At 32.7% G+C, this 10,069-nt stretch overlaps 1 protein-coding gene across 1 annotated transcript; it reads left to right on the forward strand.

Moving 5' to 3' along the window:
* The first annotated feature begins 2,549 nt into the window (after positions 1–2,549).
* On the forward strand, positions 2,550–9,521 carry LOC114178425 (plasma membrane ATPase 4-like). The gene is made up of 16 exons (XM_028064323.1): positions 2,550–2,734; positions 4,982–5,101; positions 5,194–5,430; positions 5,609–6,370; positions 6,470–6,592; positions 6,679–6,783; positions 6,876–7,020; positions 7,145–7,309; positions 7,413–7,651; positions 7,744–7,776; positions 7,872–7,953; positions 8,064–8,224; positions 8,304–8,471; positions 8,576–8,758; positions 8,850–9,031; positions 9,195–9,521. Exons 1-16 carry the CDS (start codon positions 2,675–2,677, stop codon positions 9,289–9,291), a joined length of 2,862 nt encoding a protein of 953 aa, XP_027920124.1. The 5' UTR covers positions 2,550–2,674; the 3' UTR covers positions 9,292–9,521.
* Positions 9,522–10,069: the final 548 nt, after the last annotated feature.

The following is a 10,069-nucleotide window of genomic DNA, read 5'->3' on the forward strand; positions in this document are numbered from 1 at the left end:
TTGTGAACTTCTATTATGGATTTTTAAATGGTGTTTGGATAAAAGACACTTCAATTTAGGTAAAGAGAAAATATTATATCTTAAATGATATGTTAGTTGTTTTAAATGAATGATATATTTAAGTATATTGATGATATAATGCATCAGTATAAATTTAGACAAATGAATCCGTTGATAATTATGAAATTAAAAAATATATTATTTTTTTGAATTTTTAGGACGTTTTCATGTGTTGAAGAATTATGATGAAATATTGAATCCGAATGTAGTGAAATGAAATTGGAGTGTTGGATAAATTAGAGAATTCAAATGCAATACAATCTCGGGGTGTTTTTAGACAAAATATTTCCTAAGCATCATGTTGTTAATTCAACAAGTCTAAGTGGTGTTGCTCAAATGTACTCATATTTCAATTTGTATTATGTATTTGTATTTTTATACACGTATTTATATATAATATTTAAGGATATTTTATCGATATTTATCAATGAAATATCTAATATATAAATCAATGATGTTTTTATGATGACAATAATTTATACATTTTTATGTTAAAAATATCTAATATATTTGATTTTAATTTAGATTCACACAAAAATAATCATGTATTAGTTATTTTTTATTATAATAATTAGCTATTTTTTTATATATACATTAACAAATTAATAAAGTTAATACTTTTTCACTTATCTTAATTCTATATTAAACAAAAATATATAATATTTTAATTTTTGGTTAAATATGTTTCTTGTTCCTTAATTTTTATTATAAATTAAAATTAGTCTACCATTAAACCTTTTGACCACTTTAGTCTTCTATATTTATAAATACATGAATTTAATATTTTTAATAAATTTTTGTTAAATTTATTTAATGTTTTAAACACGTTTTATGATAGTTTAACACGTTTGGTTAAAAAGTCTAAATTCACATATTTTTAAAAACAAAAAACTAATATAGTCTCAAAATTTGAAGATGGATTAATTTCAATTTTCACAAAAAAAATTGAAGGAAAAAACATATTCAAGCCTTTAATTTTTGAAATAAAATTTATATATCTTTTGAAAACATATAGATTTTAAAGGAAATAAGGTAGAAGTTATAAGTGACAAAGTGCCTAATTTAAGATTAAAATATAAAGTATGAGGGGAAATTGGAAAAGTTAGAACACTAAAACTTAGCAAAATTATTTGAACAGATTAACAACAACTATTTATCACATCTACACTGCAACGACTTTAGTCAATTAATTAGTATTTAATAATTTTATTTTGGTAACTAAACATTTTAACAAATTTTAGTCAAACCAAGTTTAATAAGATTCACCATTAGTTGACCGTGTTTCCACCGCAATTAAAAAACACACACTTAAATTCTCATCACTGATTATGTTTACTTTTAATTAAAATATAAAACCTGTCATTATACAATGTATTTTTTGGTAGAAATTATTTAGTGTATTTGAGTGCATCATAAAAAAGTATTATTTTGATGGTACAATGGAAAGAAAAAAAGTACCATTTCAAAACTAATTGTTCACATCGTAAGGATGTGTCAACAATATGATAAAGGTGCTGTCAATAAATGCCTCAAAAAATTAGTGAATGAGTATTTCAATTTACCATCTTATTAATTAATTTTTTAATTAATATTAAAAAAGTATGTAATTAATTTTGAATAATATTACATTTACATATCTTAATAAATAATATAAAATTTGTATTCATAAAATTGATATATATATATATATAATAAAGAAAATATAACTCTGGTTAAATTTGTAGTTCTCTCTAGTGGTTAAATATGTTATTATTTTTTAATTTTTAATTAATTATTTTTAAAATTTTAAATTAATTTAATCTTTTATCTCTAAAAACGTGTAAATTTAATTCTTTTACTCAAATATTATTAAGTCTATTTTACATTTCAAATATTATTCTCACCTATTATTTAAGTAGAAAGTTGTCAAACACTATATTTAACTCTTCTCTTTATTTATTTATATATATATATATATATATATATATATATATATAATTTTAACTAATAAAACATGTTTTTTTAGATACTTATTATAAAAGTTAATAAATTTATAGAATGTTTAATTGAATATGGTCATTTAATTATAAATATATGTTGATAAACATTTATGGTAGCTATTACAAAAGATAAATAGAAAATTTATTATAAGGATAATTTATGATTAGAAATAAAGGTTTTTCAGACATTATTTATATATTACACGGTTATCTATTTTTTATATTATCTTTATTATAAGTATTAACCGCATAAGATAATTAGTGAGTAGATATTTATGTTTGGCCTACTGGAGTTATTTTTTTACTGAAAATATACATGAAATTAGAAAGTTTTAGAAAGTGATGAAAAGAAAAAGAGAAGATAAAAAGAAAGGAAAAGAGTAATATTTTAAGTGAGGGGTGTTGAAGTCCAAGGCACATCAGCGCGGTCAACATCATAATTGTGTGGGAGAAGTCTTAATTGTGATACCGTCCTTGGGTGAGTTTTGGGTATAAAACACACACACCACTCTTCTCTTTCGTATTCTCATTCTCATCTCTTACCCTTCCTCTTTGCTTCTCTCATCACTAGGGTGAGTTTGGGGGTGTAGATCTCTCTCTTCTCCTCTCTGCTCTGTGCCTCTTTCATCTCAAACATGGCTGCTGACAAAGCAGCAATCACCCTCGACCAAATCAAGAACGAGACTGTTGATCTGGTATGTCTTCTCACCCACCGCACTTTTTGTTTATGTTCTGCCGTTTTCTACTGTTTATGTGCCAAAACCTTTCTAAGATCCCGTTTTCCAATTTCGGTCTCTACGATTCCTCTTTCCCTTTCAGCTTTCTTTGCAATGACAGCATAATGCTAAATGTACAACCAATTTCTTTTACCACATTATTGCATTTTCTCCCTCTCTTCACCATCTTTCTCATCCCTTTTTCCCTCTGCTGTACACCTAAAGTGAGGTGTGTAGGTTGCGTAACACATTTGCATTCAAATTCTCTTTCTTCTCGTCTTACTCGAATTAACTATATTTTCATTTTAAAAAAAATTCTTTCTGGTTTTATTTTTCAAACAAAAGTTGAATTAAATATTTTCTTTTTTGAGAGATTGATCTGAGTAAGAAAGTGGTCATTTTACATATTTTTGCAACCATTTTTTTTTCTATTTGATTGTGGAGAAAAATTAGGGAATGATTTATAGAGGGCTATAAGTTTAGGTGAGGCAACATGCTCCGAAAGGGACCTGGTACGATTCTAAAAGCAACCCGCAATTATGGGATTTGGGATTCTAATTTTTTTTTCAGAAAAAAATCTCTCCACTTTTTCTGCTATCAAACACGTGAATTTCGCATAATTTAATCAAGCAAAGGATTACACTGCTTTAAAAATATATCTCTGTGAACGTTTTATTCTCTGTAAGTTTTCTAACGATAAAAAATAATTTTTAAAAATTATCACCGTGTCAGTTTCTTTTATATATATTTTAGGGAATAATTTAATACCAGAACAGTGTTTCCAGTATTTAGTCTCAGTTTTGTAAAGACAAAACCTTCTTTTATTTTTTTAAACAACTCTATCACCGAATCTTGTGTCAGTATTTTTATGCAAGGATATAACAGCCTTTTACAATTTTGTAAAAACAAAAAAATATTTCAGGATCAATTTATTTATCATTTTTTTAATATTCGCCCAAATATTTAGGGATTTATATAATAATTCTGTGAGCTTTTAAGTCTTTCAAAAGCTTACGTAATAGAATTTTTCATAAATTGAAAGCTCAACCTTTTATTCTAATGGATCTAACGTGTCAGATGAAAAAAAAGATAAATTGCACAACATGCTCTCCTTTTTGACATATTTTTTTTCTCCGTGTTGACAGTACGTAAATAATAATTAATGTGGTAATATTTTTCGTGATTTTAGTCTGTATATTTTAAAAAAATGATTAATTATTATTTTTTAATTTTTTACTAAAGTATTAAGAAACTGTTACTAAATATTCAATTTAAAGCTAAAAACAAATATTAAAAAAGCATATTTTTATCATAATTAATTACTCGATTAATTTATATGCCTATTATGTATTATCTGTCTCTTTCTATGCGCCGTGTGTGGTCTGAAGGAATTTTAAGTACTTTTCCGTGGTACTTTGGGCTTTTTCATTTTTTTATTTTTCTTTTCTGTACATTCAGACCCACCTGCTTAACCGTAACTTTCACATTTATGGTGCCATGATCCTTAGCCCTGACACACCGGGGTCCACAGCTTTTATAGTTATTTTATTTACAAACTCACTACAACTACACCACCCTTTTACAATTTTCAACACCATCATTATAAAAAATAAATTCAAGGTGCAATGAAAAATTAAAATCAAAGAATTATTTAGAGGAATCACTTTGCTATTTAAATCCAGAGTTATTTTTCACATTAAGTTGTACCAGTAATTTACTGTTACTAGGTAGAGCAATTTGGTCTTGTTGAAGTTGTTGGTGAGATGTGAACAGAAAATTGAATTGAATAACGTGGAAGGCGGTGCAAGGTGTTACACATGGAGGGATAGTTGTTCTGTCCTCTCTGACAGAAACACTTTCTTGGGCGGTGTTCAGTCAACGCTTTTGTGATTACTGCACCCACTGACTTTGGTCACAGCCCGCTGTGCGCAGTTTGGTTCACTTTCAAAGTCAACGTAGAAACAGAGAGTTGTTTTTAAAATTATTAAAAAAGTCTCTTTCTTGAGTATGTTGTAAAATATTACCTAAACCAGAAGCACATACCCATGCATGAATGAATAAAATTAAATAACTGCGTTCATAAATCTTTGAAAAGCAAAAGCAAACAATTGCTAAATGGTATTCAAGAAGCGACTAAATTTACGGTTACTTGTTGAGCGGGGAGATGATGCATGTGGCGAATGTGCTAAGGAATCAATTTTTCTAACATGATTTGCTGATTCACAGGAACGTATTCCTATTGAGGAGGTGTTCCAGCAGCTGAAATGTTCCAGAGAAGGATTGTCCTCGGACGAAGGAGCCAATCGGCTTCAGATATTTGGGCCAAACAAGCTAGAGGAGAAAAAGGTTCCTTTCATTACAATACATTTTGGCTAATATATCTCTATGGTACAGTTGTTAAATGTAAATGCTGATCGGTAGCAATTTTATTGATGTAGGAAAGCAAATTACTCAAGTTTCTTGGGTTCATGTGGAACCCTCTCTCATGGGTGATGGAAGCTGCTGCTATTATGGCAATTGCTCTTGCAAATGGGGATGGGAGACCCCCAGATTGGCAAGATTTTGTGGGTATCGTCTGCTTGCTGGTGATCAACTCCACCATAAGTTTCATTGAAGAAAATAATGCCGGTAATGCGGCTGCTGCTCTTATGGCTGGTCTTGCCCCCAAGACAAAGGTAACGAATTGAAGTTTAATGAGAATTCGAACTTCTCATTGTTTAAAAATAAAACTATATCGTTGTGAACTATAATGTATCTGTTTTACTTACATACTATTTTGAACTGTTTGTGTAATTCGAAGAAGAAACAAGTTTAAGTATGTTTAAGTGGCTGGCTGAACTTTCGTTGTTGTAGGTTCTTAGAGATGGTAAATGGACCGAGCAAGAAGCTGCTATTTTAGTTCCTGGAGACATCATAAGCATCAAACTAGGTGATATAATTCCTGCTGATGCTCGTCTTCTCGAGGGTGATGCTTTGAAGGTTGATCAATCCGCCTTGACTGGAGAGTCACTTCCTGCTACCAAGGGTCCTGGAGATGAAGTTTTCTCTGGCTCAACTTGTAAGCAAGGTGAAATTGAAGCTGTTGTCATTGCAACTGGTGTCCACACATTTTTTGGGAAAGCAGCTCACCTGGTCGATAGTACCAACCAAGTTGGCCACTTCCAGAAAGTGCTTACAGCAATTGGAAACTTCTGTATTTGTTCCATTGCAGTTGGTATGTTGGCTGAGATCATAGTCATGTACCCGATTCAGCACCGCAAGTACAGAGATGGAATTGACAACCTTCTGGTCCTCTTGATTGGAGGAATTCCCATTGCTATGCCCACTGTGTTGTCAGTGACAATGGCCATTGGTTCTCACAGGCTTTCTCAGCAGGGTGCTATCACGAAGAGAATGACAGCCATTGAAGAAATGGCCGGTATGGATGTTCTTTGCAGTGACAAGACAGGTACACTGACCCTTAACAAGTTGAGTGTAGATAAGAACTTGATTGAGGTCTTTGCAAAGGGTGTCGACAAGGATCATGTGATCCTTCTTGCCGCAAGGGCTTCCAGGACTGAAAACCAGGATGCAATAGATGCTGCCATTGTTGGAATGCTTGCTGATCCAAAAGAGGTTTTAAACTTATCTTCATTTGCATCGGTCTTTATACTTCAGTTAATTGTTAAAAAAAATATGTGACGGTTTATGATGAACAAATTTGTGATTCTGTAGGCAAGGGCTGGGGTAAGAGAAGTGCATTTCTTGCCATTTAATCCTGTTGACAAGAGAACTGCTTTGACTTACATTGATGCCGATGGAAAATGGCACCGTGCAAGCAAAGGTGCTCCTGAGCAGGTAATCTCATGACTCAATTTGTTCAGAAATGGTGAGATTTCTTGTTACTCCAATGATGATGCTAATGTAATTTATTTTGTGAACAGATCATGACCCTTTGTAACCTCAGGGAAGATGCCAAGAGGAAGGTTCACGGTATTATTGACAAGTTTGCAGAGAGAGGGCTTCGTTCACTTGCTGTTGCTAGACAGGTTTTCATAGCATCTTCACGTTTGAAGTTTGTGTTGAAACTATGGATTTCCTTTTACCAATCCCTCTTGGTCCTTTTGTCCTACTTCTGCAGGAAGTTCCTGAGAAAACAAAAGAAAGCGCTGGTAGTTCATGGCAATTTGTTGGTTTGTTGTCACTGTTCGACCCTCCCAGACATGACAGTGCTGAAACTATCCGAAGAGCTCTCCATCTTGGTGTAAATGTCAAGATGATTACTGGTAAATAATCTAATTCATTAAAACCTAAGTATTTTTCCCTTCAAAGAGTCTCTTGAATGAAATGGTATTTATTGCCAATAATGCTCAACTTAATGTCCTGTGTCTTGTCTGTTATACACCCCAGGGGATCAACTTGCCATAGCTAAGGAGACTGGACGAAGACTCGGGATGGGAACTAATATGTACCCATCTGCTTCCTTGCTTGGTCAAGACAAAGATGCAAGTATTGCTGCTCTTCCAGTAGAAGAGCTTATTGAGAAGGCAGATGGTTTTGCTGGAGTGTTTCCAGGTTCACACTCTTTACCAGTTGACCCCGATGATTTTCTTTTCATCTTCATTTCTTCTCCTGAATGTTATACATTGTCCTCACCAACCCCTTTTTGTATCTGCAGAGCACAAGTACGAAATTGTCAAGAAGTTGCAAGATAGGAAGCACATCTGTGGAATGACTGGAGATGGTGTCAATGACGCTCCTGCTTTGAAGAAGGCCGATATCGGAATCGCTGTTGCTGATGCAACTGATGCTGCAAGAAGTGCTTCTGATATTGTATTGACAGAACCTGGTTTGAGTGTTATTATTAGTGCCGTCTTAACCAGCAGGGCTATTTTCCAGAGAATGAAAAACTATACGGTTGGTTGCTATCTGTTTTCTTCATAAACATTCTCTTTTGTGCTTGTTGTTTCTAAATTAACATTGTTTGCTATATATTCTTTGTATTTCAGATATATGCAGTATCTATCACTATCCGAATAGTGGTAAGTAGATACTAATGTTATGATTTTATGTAATCGTCACGATAAAGAATGAGCGCATATCAATAAGTTTGGGTTCTCTCTTGTTTTGGTTACAGTTTGGCTTTATGTTCATAGCATTGATCTGGAAGTTCGATTTCTCTCCTTTCATGGTTTTGATCATTGCCATTCTAAATGATGGTAAAGTTGTTATGATTTTGGCAGATAATCCTCTGAATTAAACTTGATTTCTCTTCATTACTATGCTGATTGACATGAGAGGTCTGACACACTAATTGGCATACTATTAGGAACAATCATGACAATTTCCAAGGACAGAGTGAAGCCATCTCCCTTGCCTGATAGCTGGAAACTGCAAGAAATATTTGCTACTGGGGTTGTGCTTGGGAGTTACTTGGCACTGATGACTATCATATTCTTCTGGGCAATGAGAGAAACTGATTTCTTCCCTGTAAGAATTATTCAACTGAAACAGGTTCAATTCTTTTTCTTGGATCAAACAAATAACACCCCCTTGACTGTTCTTGCAGGAAAAATTCGGAGTTAGACACCTGACTCATGATGAAATGATGTCTGCTTTGTATTTGCAAGTCAGTATAGTCAGCCAGGCTCTGATATTTGTTACGCGTTCTCGAAGCTGGTCCTTTGTTGAACGCCCTGGAATGCTTTTAGTTATCGCTTTCGTTATTGCTCAGCTGGTAAGCATGATGCTCCTTTTAATCTCCCAGAATTGTTATAGCCACGCTACGAGATCAGAGGGGGAGGGAACACCATTTTGATCAAATTGTATGTCTTGTTGCAGATTGCTACAATCATAGCAGTGTATGCTGATTGGAGCTTTGCAAAGGTGAAAGGAATTGGTTGGGGTTGGGCAGGAGTCATCTGGCTATACAGTATTGTCTTCTACTTTCCACTTGACCTCATGAAGTTTGCCATTCGTTACATATTGAGTGGCAAGGCTTGGCAAAACCTCCTAGAAAACAAGGTATGTATCTGTTCGTGTGTTAGCTTTCTTTCTATAATGGTGAAAGCTTTCATGACAATTGATTTGAATTGGTTGTTTCAAAATCTGCCAGACTGCCTTCACCACCAAGAAAGACTACGGCAAGGAGGAGAGGGAAGCTCAGTGGGCTCATGCTCAGAGGACCCTGCATGGACTTCAACCACCAGAAACTTCTAGCATTTTCAATGAGAAAAACAGTTACAGAGAACTCTCAGAGATTGCTGAGCAGGCCAGGAAAAGAGCTGAAGTTGCAAGGTAAGCCAACCACACCTTTGTGTCTTTAAAGGTCATACATTACATGATTCTGATTGGTTTACGGTGTAAAAAATTCATAGTACTAAGCATAGAAATTATTGTCTATAAATATTTATGATTCTATAATCTCTGCGTGTTTATTACTAATTCATTATGTTTACAGGCTTCGTGAGCTTCACACTCTGAAAGGACATGTTGAGTCTGTGGTGAAGCTGAAGGGTTTGGACATTGATACTATCCAGCAGCACTACACGGTGTGAGACAACACTGGAAAATTGTAGATAAGAAAAGTGTAGAAATCCAGTGGCATGTCTGAAACAAAATGAGAGGATGTCTTCGCCTGTCATGTAGCTTTAGCAATGTACTTTCCCTTTTCCATGTATTTTTGGTTCTGCATAAATGGTTGTCTTTACCGTTTTTTCTTTTTTATGATAGAGACAAAGTGTTAGTTTCTTTCTATAATAGTCCTTGTTTATCCGCTTTCGTATTACTTTGGCCGCTTTTTCATTTCTGTTCTCACCATTCGTATTCTGCCAACGTTGTGATTTTTCAAGATAAAGTTTTTCCAGCATCATCCAAATTGTAAAATCATTAAACACGTCAGTGAAGATAATAATTAAGTATCTACGCACTTATAAATTGCTTAAGAAATTAATCTACTAAAAGAATTAATATTTTTTTACTCATAATCATGTTGGTGGTATATTAATAATACAATTTAGGCTTAAATTTTGTTTCAATTTAATCATTACCTAAGTACTTATTTTTTTTAGAAGCCCCTTTTCATTATTTATGCGAGTTTTATTAGAGATGACAAAACAATATGTTTCTATGAGTATTATTTAAATTTATCTGTTTCTTTACTAGTTGTCATCTTCACACTCAAATTCCGTTTTAAATTCATTAATAAACATATATTAACTTTTATTTTGTTTTTACTTTTATAACTTAATTTTGAGACATAAATTTGATCGTTTTTATTCTTTTTATAATTATTTTATATTCATATATAAAAGGTAAATATTTAATAATGCTTTC

Source organism: Vigna unguiculata, chromosome 3 (genome assembly GCF_004118075.2).
Source record: "Vigna unguiculata cultivar IT97K-499-35 chromosome 3, ASM411807v1, whole genome shotgun sequence".
NCBI lineage: Eukaryota > Viridiplantae > Streptophyta > Magnoliopsida > Fabales > Fabaceae > Vigna > Vigna unguiculata.